Below are 13666 nucleotides of genomic sequence, written 5' to 3' on the forward strand. Positions count from 1 at the left end.
TTGACTTCCTACTTTAGCATTCCAATCCCCTATGATGAAAAGGACATCTTTTTTTGGTGCTAGTTCTAGAAGGTGTTGTAGGTCTTCATAGAAACGGTCAACTTCAGCTTCTTCAGCATCAGTGGTTGGGGCATAGACTTGGATGACTGTGATATTGAATGGTTTGCCTTGGATACGCACTGAGATCATTCTGTCGTTTTTGAGGTTGTACCCCATTACTGCCTTTCCCACTCTCTTATTCACTATGAGTGCAACTCCATTTCTTCTAAGGGTTTCTTGCCCACAGTAGTAGATATAATGGTCACCCGAATTAAATTCACCCATTCCCGTCCATTTCAGTTCGCTGATTCCCAAGATGTCGACGTTCAATCTTTTTTTTTTTTTAATATATTTTTTTTATTTTTACAACAAACACAAAACATACATGGACAAACAAAACCACAAAAAGGCATAAAAAAAAGCATCTTCCATTTTATAGCGTGTGTCAACCAGTTACCAACTCGTTGGTGCCCCTTTCATAATCTTAAATTCTCATATCATCTATTCAAAATATATTTGTATACTTATCAATTAACAATTATTAATCATTCATAGCTAATCTATAAAATCATTTATTACAAGAAATTTTAACTTTCAATAGGATTCAATAGGATTTCATCTATCGATTATATGTGTATATATATAAAATAATTAATATCAAATTTCTATTATAAAGTTTCCTAATCCATTACATTACTATATTTTCTCATCCAATCATTAATAAAAACAAGTTACTTATCTTCTTACTCTAATTTCAAATCTCAGTTTAACTCATCTCTGCACATTTCATAATTTTCCATAACCTCCTCCTGCATAAGTAATTTTTAATTTTTCCAATTCTTAAAAGTTACAGTTCTAACCAGTATCAGTTACAATATCAGTTACAGTTCTAACCGGGTTACAATTCTAACCAGATTCTTCACTACATGTTTCAACAAAAATATCTCTAGTTTAAAATCTATATGTTACTATATTCAACCATATGTAAATGTCTAATCTCTTAAAATATTTAGAATCAAATACAATTTTTAACTATATATCTCAGATTTATACTTTATTCCAGCGCTTGCATAATTTTGAGTTCACCCTTTTCATTCAACATCCCAAAATATCTAGCTGTTTATTCCTTTTTCTATATTATTAGATAAGAGAAAGCAATAATAAATGTCCTTTCAAACATTCTGCTTTTTGAAGCTTCTGTCAGTTCCATCATTGTTGTATTCCCCTCGTTTTTTCTTTAAACATCTGAAATAGTTTCTTTCAATATTGTTTTACTTCTTCTTTTTGTGCATTCTTTTAGTACGATTTTCCATTATAATCTTGTCATCTCATGTTTGACCACATCCAGCTTGCCTTGGTTCATAGATCTTACATTCCAGGTACCTATACAATATTGTTCTTTACAGCATCGGACCTTCTTTTCGCTTCCAGATACATCCACAGCTGAACGTCCTTTCGGCTTTGGCCCAGCTGCTTCACTCTTTCTGGAGCTACTTGGAATTGCCCTCCGCTCTTCCCCAGTAGCATATTGGACACCTTCCGACCTGAGGGGCTCATCTTCCGGCGTCATATCTTTTAGCCTTTTAACATTGTCCATGGGGTTTTCTTGGCAAGGATACTGGAGTGGGTTGCCATTTCGTTCTCCAGTGGACCACATTTTGTCAGAACTCTCTGTCATGACCTGTCCGTCTTGGGTGGCCCTGCATGGTATAGCTCATGGCTTCACTGAGTTACGCAAGCCCCTTCGCCATGACAAGGCAGTGATCCATGAAGGGGGAACTTACCATACAGAACTCCAAATTATGTTGGATTCACACTCTCTCATGCCAAAACATATAACAGCTTCCACTCAGCCAGCCACGTCTGGGCTTTATTAAGAAGGGCTTGGATTAAGTATATATCTGGTTATCTTCATTTCACTTCTCCAAGAATCCCGTGTGCATCATCAGGCTACACAAATTAAAATTTATCTACTCTACCTGGATACACAGATGCAGAGGTATGCTATTTAGTACTGCTTTACGTAACTCTGTAAAATTTCAACTTTTATATTGGAACAGATATGAATAACTTTATCCAAAAGTGTCTATCAAGTAAGTCACTGTGGGTTACCAAGCAATTCTCTTTTCCATGCTTTGGACTAAGTTAGTATTTCTTTGAGACATGCATTGCAGTGGGCTCTGATGTAGAGAGTCAACTTCAGGCATGTTTCTTCTGCCATTATTTTAATCATTTCTAGTTTAGAACTGTTACAGTTTTTAAAAAAATAAAATTAGCTTCCTTTAAAAATTGTTTGTTCAATAATTTTGTTTGATAGATTATTGCAAAAAAATTCCTTTTGAAATTCTCCAGCTTTATTAATAAAGACCATTTTGGCTCTCCAATTATGTGCCTGTAAAAAGAAAAAAAGGTTGTGGAGGACTTTACCTTAATCTAAGTTATCTTTTATTCACACAGTTGGATATTTGGCAGAGCTTTAATGAAAGGTCTCTCATGAATTTGGCAGATATTATTCTAGGAAAATTATCACAATCAGAATGGAGTTCATTATCTGTGGAAGGCATTTTCACCACTTTGATCTCCTACAGTTTGACTCTAATCTTTGTCACCCATACACAGGAACCCATTTCATATTCAGGTCTCATCTGGCTCCAGTCCTGAGTCAAATGATAACAACGGCTGTTGTTTAGGCAGTTCATGCCTGTATTTGATGTGCATCATACCATTAATTAGTTCTGTATATGGGATGCACAAGAGTGCTCTTCTGTTACGGTGGTTTCAGGTAATTCAGCTCCATTTGGCTGCTTAGAATGCCCTCTGTAGCAGCTACATGCATAGAGGAAGCTATTTATTTGTAGTGACTCATGGAAATATTGAGTGTCATTGGGGCAAATAAAGTTGACCTTAATACATAGCCTGCCTTTAAGATGGTTGGCTTCTCTTTGTGGATGTCAGTGACACAGAGTAGAGATTATAACCAGTATCTGTTTATAATCAACCTTGGTCATCTGAAATGACCTTTTAAAACGATGTTCTTTCCACTTATGGGTCAGACTTTTGATCATGAATGATACAGAAATTTCATGTCTCACTGTCCCTTCGCTTCCCTGAGATGTGGCTTTTCTTCACTGGGGAACCTTTGGAACAGTGGCTTATAGCAGAAAAAAGCAATAAGGAATTCATCACTCTTTGGGGGAAGAAATGAGCAAAAATTGAAATGCATCATATTGCATGTTGTTAGAGGAACTTTGAGTGCATTCACAAGTATATATTGATTAGTATCAAATAATTTGATTTCTTTCTTTTGAAAAAAAAAAGCTTGGTGAGTTGCATATATTTTAAAATGGTCAAGTTCTGAAAATACAATGAAAACTGCAATAAAACCAGGCATTTAATTAAAGCAGATTTAGTGGCAAACAATGCTCAACAGTCTTGTTTTCAATGTGAAAATAAAAGAAGTTGAGAAAAGCCTAGAGTAGATTCTGCTTCATCCAGTAACAGTTTAAAGTAGTTTTAAAATTTAACTTACAAATTTAAAAATGCTTATAGGAAATATTGTTGAATGCCCAGTACATTTTTAAGATAGGTAGCCGAGACAACTTGCTCTGGAAAGAGCAATGATACTGGATCTTTGCACAACTCTTTCTTCTGCCTGCAGTGCACAAGTGTTCACAGTGTTTGTACAGAAAGGGAGCTTAGAGCTGGCTTAAGCAAACACATATTAGTTACACAGTTTAGACTGACAAATGTGACATTGAGGCAGGCAGTTCAGGTGGAGGACTGTTCACTTACTGGAAGGTTCAAAATCTCATTAAAAAACTAATATTGGTGTTTTTGACAGCATGTAAAAATAGTATAGCAAAATACTGAAAATGCTTATTATTCCAAATAAAGAAAATGTTATTCTTTGTTTCAGGAGAATGTATATACTATTGGTAGCCCATCTGTTAAGATTCTACTCTGACCTATTTATTATTTCAAAAATATTGTAAAACACTACAGTGTTTTATCAAAATTTTGTGGAGCACATTTGGTTCCTTCCTTTAAGCACTTTAAACAAACCAATCTGTTTAAGCACTATTAAACATACCAAGCTCACTACATGATAACATCTGTGTCCACATATCCAGTGCAGGCAGGCAGATTTTTTTTTCAGTGTTTTGCCATCAGGTTGCTGATGGCAGTCCGTACATTTCCGGTTCAGCATGCAGGTCTTAATTTTTAATACTTGACTCTGTCTTAAAGTCAGGATACCTTAATGGCCACATTCTTCTAAATGAATTCATTAGATAAGTCCTGTTGTCTAAGATATAGTAGATGAATTCATGAAACGCGGCATTTTAATTTAAAATATTTTCCCTCACCATAGTAAGTTCCAGGTTCCGCAAGCATATACCGTATAAGATTTGATTTTTTTCAGTAGGATAAACTAGCACTTGCATTCTTGATTTGTTAACTTTTCTTGTTTCTAGTGTTTTATGGTTATGCTATGGTTATTTTGTTTCATATTTTAGTGTTCTGTTTTGCTATTTCTTTAGCAACAGCTTTATATTATTTTTATAAGCTTCCATAAATATTAAAATTAATCTACTTTTAATATTATGCATCTAACAGATGCATAAAAGTGTATTGTTCTTTTTTACAAGTCATACCATGCTACTGTACAATATACTTTTATGCATCTATTGAGTAAAATGTAGATTAATTTCTCCTACTGAGCTTCATTTCAGCATGCATTTTTCTTCAGCTTATGAATGCAAAGGACCCTACTGCAGAATCCATAAATGTAGACTATTGTTGTCTCTGGGGAAAGAGCAGTCTTGAAATGGATTGTTGGAATGGAGAAGGAGCTTTATCCCTATCCTCTTTTACAGCAGTCCTACTTCAGTTCATTATTTCTCTTCAACTGTTAGATTGGGGAAAACAGTGGCCTGGTTCCAGGGGCTCTTGGGGTTGTAGAAAGAACTGCTGCTGAGTGCCTCATGTAGAGTGCCTACATGTGATATAAATGAAATTAACCATGGTAACCTTTTAATGTCTGACTGGAAATGTAGAGATACTGATCTATTATGATAATGGGAATGGAAAAAACTTTCTTTATAGTCAAGAGCACATGCTTTTCCATCTCTGGGAAGGATCTACAAAAAATTGTTAATAGTGTTCAGTTGCACTTAGCCAAAGTGTCCTTAATCCACATCATAAAAAGAAGCATTCTTTGATGCTGAATTGATTTCACAGGAATCTCTCTGACATTTGAGAGTGTTCCCATGAAATATCTTCATGAGAACACTTTTTTCTTTAGGATATATCTCTAGAGTTTGTCCATTGTTTAATTTTTAAACTTGCTTTTTTGCATCCCCCCCCACCCCCCGCCGCCCAATATATGCTCTGTATTTCTGGATCCCCTAAGTTAAGAACATGCATACTAAGTGCAGTAGAATAGCTGCTACATATAATGTACCTTCCTTTATCATCATTATCATAAACCCACTTTAAATAAACATGCATACTCATACACATATGTTGGTAAATTTTATCCATTTTGGGTACAAGAGGTAAATGCTGTTGAAGCAGTAATAAGAAATACATTGATGAAATAATAGCCATCTGGTTGCCAAAATTACAAGCTTTTGACTGCTTTTAAAAATAGGTTGCTGTGATGGAATGGAATTATGAAGGCCAGGCTCAGGGAGATAAACATTTTCTTAGCTCGCCAGAACAGCATGGGAGGAACAAGAGGATGAGACCGGCACCTCCCTGAGGAATTCGCACTGTTGTGGCTGGAGGACTTTGGGAACTGGGGTTTCAGTCTGGGAAGATTCTTGCTAGAGGTTGTAGCTAATAAACATAGCTGGACTGAATTGGCATTGTCTCTTGGAGTTCCTTGGGCTAGGCCTGACATCAATCTTCCCAGACTCAAACCCCATCTCCCAAGTCAGCCAGCCACAACAGTGTGAATTCCTCAGGGAGGTGCCAGTCTCATCCTCTTGTTCCTCCCACGCTGTTCTGGCGAGCTAAGAAAATGTTTATCTCCCTGAGCCTGGCCTTCATAATTCCATTCCATCACAGTTGCTAAGCCAAAGCTCTCAGGAGAGATGGCAGAGATTTTGCATTTCATCTATAAAAGATTATGAATAGCATCCAGATTTCATTGCACTTGGAGTTGACCCACTCAGATGAATGGCCCAAATTGAGTCCTTTTGACTTTAGCAAATTGTCAAACGTTGGGCAAGACATTTATTATTATCACTATTATTCTCAATTAAAACCATCTAAAGTTACTTTTTTTTTAAATCCGCACTCAATCGTGACCGATTCTGCGGCAACTGCCTGGACGAGTCCTGCAGTTTTCAAGGCAAGGTGTTTCGGAAGTGGTTTGCCATTGCCTCCTTCCTACAGCGGAGCCCAGCTGGCAAGTGCAGGAGGCGGGGTTTCCATTGCTTCGCGCCTTTTTCGGGCGTATCCGGCCTCCGCACTACTGGCAACTGGTCCCGTCTCCCATGCAAGGCGCTGCCAGCCTTTTTCCTCCCACTGGGGTGAGAGTACCCATTTATCTACTCGCAGATGCTTTCGAGCTGCTGGGTTGACAGAAGCTAGGGAGGAGACAGGAGCTCACTCTGCCGCACGGAGCTGGGTGGCAGCTTTCAGTGTCATTAAGCTGCTGTGCCACCGCGTCCCCTAAAACGTTACTTACATTTAATATATTCAAAATATTATTAAAAGCCAGAAATAGGCTTTTATAGTTCTATGATAGGCACCTAAGTGTCAGCTCTTTGAGTGAGTCCAGGCAAGAAGCACAAACCATGTTCTAACACTACCTTTATTAGAAGTGAATATGTGTAGCTCAGGGTTGAACTGTGGAGTCCTTGGGGTTCTCTGAGCTTGGTTGTTTTCTTGCAAATGTTTCATTACCCGACTAGGTAACATCTTCAGTGCTAGAATGGAATGGGGTTTGCTCTCTGTTTATATATAATAGCTTGCCTTGCCAGTGTTGGTGGGGGAGTGGGTTTTGTTTTGTTTTATTTTTTTTTCCTTCTGGTAGTTCCTTGATTAGGGTATTGTTTACTGTTGATTGTATGTCTGGCGATAATCTTGATGCTAATCTCTGCTTATCCGGGTGATGATTGCTGGTGAGGAGGTGTTCTGGTCTTTTGTTTTGCTTTTTATTGTCTCTTTTGAATAGTGTATAGATGTTGTTTATCTCTGTGTGCCTGTTGATGGCTGTCTTGTCTGAATACCAAGCTTCCAGGAATTCCCTCGCATTTTTGGATTTAGCTTGATCTAAGATGCTAACAGTTTCCCAGTTGAAACTATAGTTTCAACTATAATAAAATAAAAAAAAATAAAAAAAACCACTCCCCCACCAACACTGGCAGGGCATGCCAGCAAACCCCATTCCATTCTAGCATTGAAGATGTTACCTAGCCGGGTAACAAAACATTTGCAAGAAAACAGCCAAGCTCAGAGAACCCCAAGGACTCCACTACCTTTATTGTAAGGTTACAGTAACAGAATCTTGCAAGTCTGAAAGCACTTCTCCCCTCCTTTATTTTTACTTTCCCAGAAACTAGGGAGAATCCCTTCTGAGATCCTTCTCACAGCCCTTTTCCTTCTGTGGGCTGAGATACCTTTTGCATGATGGTTATCTAGGCTGTGGCTCTTCCTCCTATCTCCCAAGGTCATTACCACAGACCATTGCACTAAGGCAGTGTGTTCTAAAAGAGGCAATCATTGAGAAAGCCTGATCCCAATCTATCTTTGTGGTCAGTAGGTGTTAAAAATGAATTGATGGCACATAATCAGTCTGGTCCTAAGTCCCCACCAAACAAACAGGGGCACCATAGGATAGACCTCTCCTGATAACCTTAATAAGGATTGAGGATCACAGAGAGAAAAATGTCCTTGTGCCTAAATATCCACACTCTTGTTAATTAAATTAAAGCCCAAAGGAGTTTTAAAGACAATATATCACCTGAAAACCTATGGGTTCAAGTAAAGGGCAGCCAGTGCAACTGTTGAAGAACAGTATAGTATGGTCTCTATTAGTATCCCTGGAGATTAATTTAGCTACCACATTTTAAGCTAAGTGAAATTTTGAACTACATACGAAAACAGTCCTAAATAAGATATACTTCAGTAATGCCTCTGCAGGTTACCAGCTAACGTACCATTGGTTTGAGATCATTCTTTTCAAAGATTGGGCAAAACTACTATATTGATTGCAGCTTGTGAAAAGCACTCCTAACCATAGCCTTTGACTTGAGGCACTAGGTGAGACCAGGATCCAAGAATATTTTCAAATTGGACACTACTCTTTCTGGGGAGGTTTAACCTCATCCAGAACAAGAAAATCCTTCCCATCTTCCAGAATATAAACGTTCACAATTAGCACCTTTATCTTGCTGATTTCAGTGTTTTTTGTTTGTTTGTTTGTTTAGAGCTACAACAACATATCTTATGACCATTGGCAAGTGAACAATACAGTAAAATCCATGATAAGATCAGATTTTGGGTAAATAAAATTAGCTTGACACAAAACTGGGCTCATTGATAGCAGTATAAAACAACTTTGCGACCAGAAAGTAGGGAAAGCATCTCACAGTGAGAGGTGGGGGGACCCTATATAATAACAACTCAGTTAAATCTGTCTGAGAAAAACAAGTGCCCAAGCTTTGCATACCACTGGGAGAGACCCAGTTTCTAAGCACAAGATAGGATATAATACACACCTGGGAACATCAATAATAGCTCTATAAAAAGATGGATTGAATTATCTTCAGTTTGTCTGTTATACCTTCCACCCATATGGGATCCCATAGAGAAGTTGGGATAGAATCTTTTAATGAAAAAACTGTTTATTAACTTTCATTGAACCCACTACTCTCTGCAGGCATACATTTAGAGAGATAATGCCATAACCTGGGAATGATGTAGTGAAGAAATAGATTTGAGTATCATCAGCATATTGGTAACATCCAGTATCAGATGTATAGATGATGGAATGGAGCCTTGAGGAACTCCATGGAACTGCTCCTGTTTTGAGGAGTTATCATTGATATCATTGCAATGCAGTTCCCCATTCTCAAATACCTCAGGCTGTCCAAAAAGAGACTGTAGTCAATAGTATTGAAAGTCACTGAGAGAAAAACATTGTGTTTGATTAATGCCATCTGTCAGCCCAACTGCTGGGCCATCTCAACCCCAGACCTTGCTTAGAGGCAGTTTGAAATGGGCACAGCTAATCTGTATACTCTCAGAATTTTTGAAGATAATTGGCACAATTTTCTTTATCACAATTCCCAACCCCAGGATCTTGGAGACTGGTCTATCACCAAAGGACCCAGGGTAGACCTTTTAACAAACATTGCCTACTTTAAACATGCCTTCTGTCCCTCAGTGAGACATTAATAAAATAAATTGTCAATATTCCATAATTTCCATGCATGATGAAATATTGAGCAAAAGTCCAAAGGATAGATGATGAACCATGCTGCCCCAAGCAGCTTATCCATATCTTCAGGACTTAAAAGCACCCCATTGTCTTACTCTGCAGTCCAGGTCAGCCTGGCTATGTAAAAAAAGTTATTAGAAAATACCTCTGTACAAGCATCACAGACAAAGTTTCTGGGAGCAAATTTAAATTGGAAGGACTTAAATTAAATCCTAACAACCTGGCAAAGCTCTGCTGGATGTGAACTTGCTAATGCAATATGTGCGGAATAAATTGCTTCTTTCTTGCATGTGTTGCCATAATATAGGCCTTCAAATGAGCTGTGTGCTATGTTACTGAATTTTTTATTTGCATTCCAGTCATCTATCTTCCTGCTTCTATAGTTTTCTGTAAAGCTTGTTTTAAAGCAGATTTAAAAGGATAACCAAAAAGGGTTCCCAGTTCCAGGTATCCAACAGGGTATTGTTCTAGTCCATGAAATGATGCTCTGTTAATTAACTGCAACTATGTGTTTTCTCTGGACATAATAGATATATCATGTTCCATTATTTTAAAGTACATTATTTATTATAACAATGAAGGGCATCTAAATAATCTGATGCTATTTGGTTTCTTTCTACCCCTAATACTATCTTTGGAGTTTTCCATTTGCTTATCAAATACATATCAAGATCTTGTCAACTAATTCATAGAATTTTCCATGTAGACTAATAGTTCAAAAACAAACACATTTTATACTGTACTAAGAAAAGTGTTTGTTCCTGAAAAATGAAGAGGAAAAAATAAATTAGAACTGTTATTCCAAGTGCTACTTTGTTGATTCAAACAATCTTGAAAAGACAATTTTTATTTAAATTTTGCCCACATGCAGTTGTTGACTAATAAACTGCTATGTATATACTAATCGTGCAGGGTTTTTTTAATTTTATGTTCTGTCAAAACAAAACATACTGTGTTTTGACAGAACATAAACATTTTTGAAACGTTTTGTTTCTGTCAAAAACATACTGCATCTTTAATGCAATAAAACTCAATGTAAAATTCAAATGAGTATTTGGAAAACTTCAAATTATTTTCTTACTGTATTTGTTTAGGTCAGCCTGCTCTCCGTGAAGCTATCTCTTTGTCCTGCATCACCAATGGAAGCACAGGAAACAGAAAAAATAATCGTAGTCCCTCCATTCCTATTGCTGGGAAAAAAACCCTCTCATCTGCTGCTAAAAGGTATAGTTTACACTCTCTTTTTCAATGGAATACATTGATACGAGCGATTAAACAGATTGTCTGGTAAGCAGGTTAATTCAAAAATCTGCCACCACTTTTCCCTTCTTAATCTCTCTACCCTGCGCATCCCAGCTGTCTTTTTGTGTTTAATTTCAAGGACTAGGAGATGATATAGTTCAGGTAGTCCTTGAGTTACTGTTTGTTCAACAATTGTTCAAAGTTATGGTGGTGCTGAACAAATGGTACTTACACCTGGTCCCCAAAGTTATTGCTGTTGCAGTGCCCCTGCGGTCACATGATCAAAATTCAGGTGCTTGGCAGCCCGCCCATACTTATGACTGCAGGAGCGCTTCAACTCCCCACACCCCCTATCCCCACCATTTCTGCCCTTTTCGCTGCCCTGCCCAGCAGCACTTCTCGGCAGCAGTGCTGGGGCTGAAGTAGAGGCCTGGGGTCTTCAGCAGTCCCAGGTGGCCACCATTGCCCCCAGGCCTCTACTTCAGCCCCAGCACCAATGCCATTGAGGAGTGCTGCCTCAAGGCCCACCAACCACCACAGCAGAAAGCCCCTGCTGCCCTGCACTCCACAGGCCCTGCTGTGCCCAGCTAACCCTAGCCGTCTTCCTCCTGCTGCTGATGAGGCATGCCTGGAATGGGCCTGTGCGAGGCAGCTGCTGGCTGCGCCAGGCCTTCTTCCCAAGGCCACTTGTGCCATTCTCCAAATAGTGCTCCCTATTCTTGCAATGCTTTGGAAGGCCTCAGAAGCTTTTCAAAGGCTTTCTGAAGCATCACAAGAATAGGGCATGCTTGAAGGCCTGGTGCAGCCAGCAGCTGCCTCACAAAAGGCCAGGCCAGGCATGCCTCGCCTGCAGCAGGATGAAGACGGCTAAGGTTAGCTGGGCGCAGCAGGGCCTGCGGAGTGCAGGGTGGCAGGGGCTTTGCAATGTGGGGCTGGGATGGCTGGCTGCGGCGCAGGGCTTGAGGTGGCACTTGGCGGTGCAGAGGTAAAGTTGAGGCCTGGGATGGTGGCAGCCAGCTGAAACTGCTGAAGGCCCCAGGCCTCTACTTCAGCCCCAGTGCCGCCATCGCTGCTGCTGCCACTGAGGAACGCCGCTGTACAGGGCAGCCAAAAGGGCAGAGACGGGCGGGGAGATGGGTGGGGGGAGGTAGCCCCTTTCTTTACTGAGGCTCAGGGCAGGGAGAGACCAAGCAGGAATGGCTTGGATCAGGGTGGGTCCTTGCCTAACGACTGGTGGGATTTGGTTAGGGACAGCAATGGGGAGTGCTGGGATTGCTGTCGCTAAGCAATGCGCTCATGTGATGTTTTGACTGACAACTACATTGCTTAGTGATGGAAAATCCAGTCCCAGTTACCGTCTAACTCAAGGTCTACCTGTATAGTATTTTTCAGGCTTTGAAGGAACGTGAGTCAAAATTTGTGGCCTATTTTGAGAGGTGAGGTTCATTACGCAAAATAGTTGTAGTAAGCCTAGAAGCAGCTCATATTTTAGCCCTTAGTTGAAAAATAAAATGTCATGCTACTAAAAATTAGTATTTTGATACTAATAGTAAATTTCTGCATCATAATCTTGGGAGGCTTTAAGGATCACAAAAACACAGTAACTCAGCTTTCCTTCTATAGTATTGGATACACAAGATAAAGAAAGGTATGTGAAACTCTTGGACTAGCCAATGGCTGATATATGGTGTTCTAAGGTAACAACTTTATATATCATTATTAGAGAGGAAAAACATTGCCAAAAAGCAGACTCAAATTTGTATTAAACTTGCATCTGCTAATTTGTAAACAAAGATGCAAATTTACTTTAGTATTGTAAGGATTAAAACCAGTGTTACATCAGTGTACTTCCACTTCGATTTTCCACAGTCCTAAAATCTTCTCCATTGTCTCCCAATCTTGAGAGTAGATTTTGGGGGTTTATGGAAAAATGCAAGAGAGAATAAGAATCCATTATATTGAAAGGTGGCATTCCAATGCAACATGGGTACATGTTGGTTAGCCCAATAATTGGGGAGGGGGGAAACGTGTGTGGTTTACTACTGTGTATCTCATCATAATGGAGAAGAGTTAAGCAGGTGCCCTCTATACTTTCTGAGTCTATTAGCTGTTACTGTGCAAGTTTAATGCTACTGCTCTGTAAAGTAGGATGTATTTTCCCCACTTCTGTCAGTTTCCTTTTGTCTCCAGAAACCTGTTCAAGGGAGATTCTTGGAGGAGATTTTTTATTCAAGACACCAAAAAATAAGACGTAAGACTGTAGCATTCTTAGGGATTCGCCATCTGGTAAATTATCTGTGAATGAGTCCCATCTTCATATAAATAGTGATTGTAGTGTCAACTTAATTTTCTTGTCAAAACATGGAATAATGTTAATTTAAACAGTAAAGTAACATTTTAAAAACCAAATCCAAAGTAAGCAGATACAGTTATATAATTCTAGTCAATTTACTTTTTTTGGTCATATTTCTAGATTAGAAAAATCAAAATAGGAGGCTAAATTTAGAGTGAAAAATTGAATGCTTTGTGTATGTGTGCTTTAATTTCAAATAACGTATGTAAAGTTTAAAAATATATTTCATTTATCACATAAATATTCTGCCTTACCTCCGGTGATCTGAGGATAAAAATAGTCTCCCCATACCCATACCCATCTGAATGAGACAGGATAAGCTATGTAAAAAGTAAAACTGAAGGAAAGAAACACGAAGAAAGATATGGTATGGGAAAACAGCAAGTATGAAAGTATATGAAAGAAGGAGTAATGTCTACAAATGAGCTGCACCAGGGCACTGTGTGCTTATTGTTTAATTGTGGGCAGACATTTATTTCATTCCATTTCTGCTTTAGACTAAATCTAGCTTTGGGTAGTCTGCATGAAAATGTAGAGATATTTCTGCATTTTCTTTGTTATTTATCAAATTTCTAAGGCTG

General features: G+C 38.7%; 1 protein-coding gene across 3 annotated transcripts in view; it reads left to right on the forward strand.

Moving 5' to 3' along the window:
- EML4 (EMAP like 4) overlaps nt 1–13666 on the forward strand; it is a 180891-nt gene that overhangs the window by 96911 nt on the left and 70314 nt on the right. For all 3 annotated transcript variants that reach the window (XM_088147466.1, XM_088147462.1, XM_088147471.1), the window contains exon 3: nt 10585–10714. In XM_088147466.1, coding sequence (XP_088003592.1) covers nt 10585–10714 — 130 coding nt within the window. The remainder of the gene's footprint in view (nt 1–10584; nt 10715–13666) is intronic.

This window comes from Python bivittatus, unplaced genomic scaffold (assembly GCF_059951505.1).
Source record: "Python bivittatus isolate LINGU-HERP-01145 unplaced genomic scaffold, Pbiv_v1 ctg000020_np1212, whole genome shotgun sequence".
Taxonomy (NCBI): Eukaryota; Metazoa; Chordata; class Lepidosauria; order Squamata; family Pythonidae; genus Python; species Python bivittatus.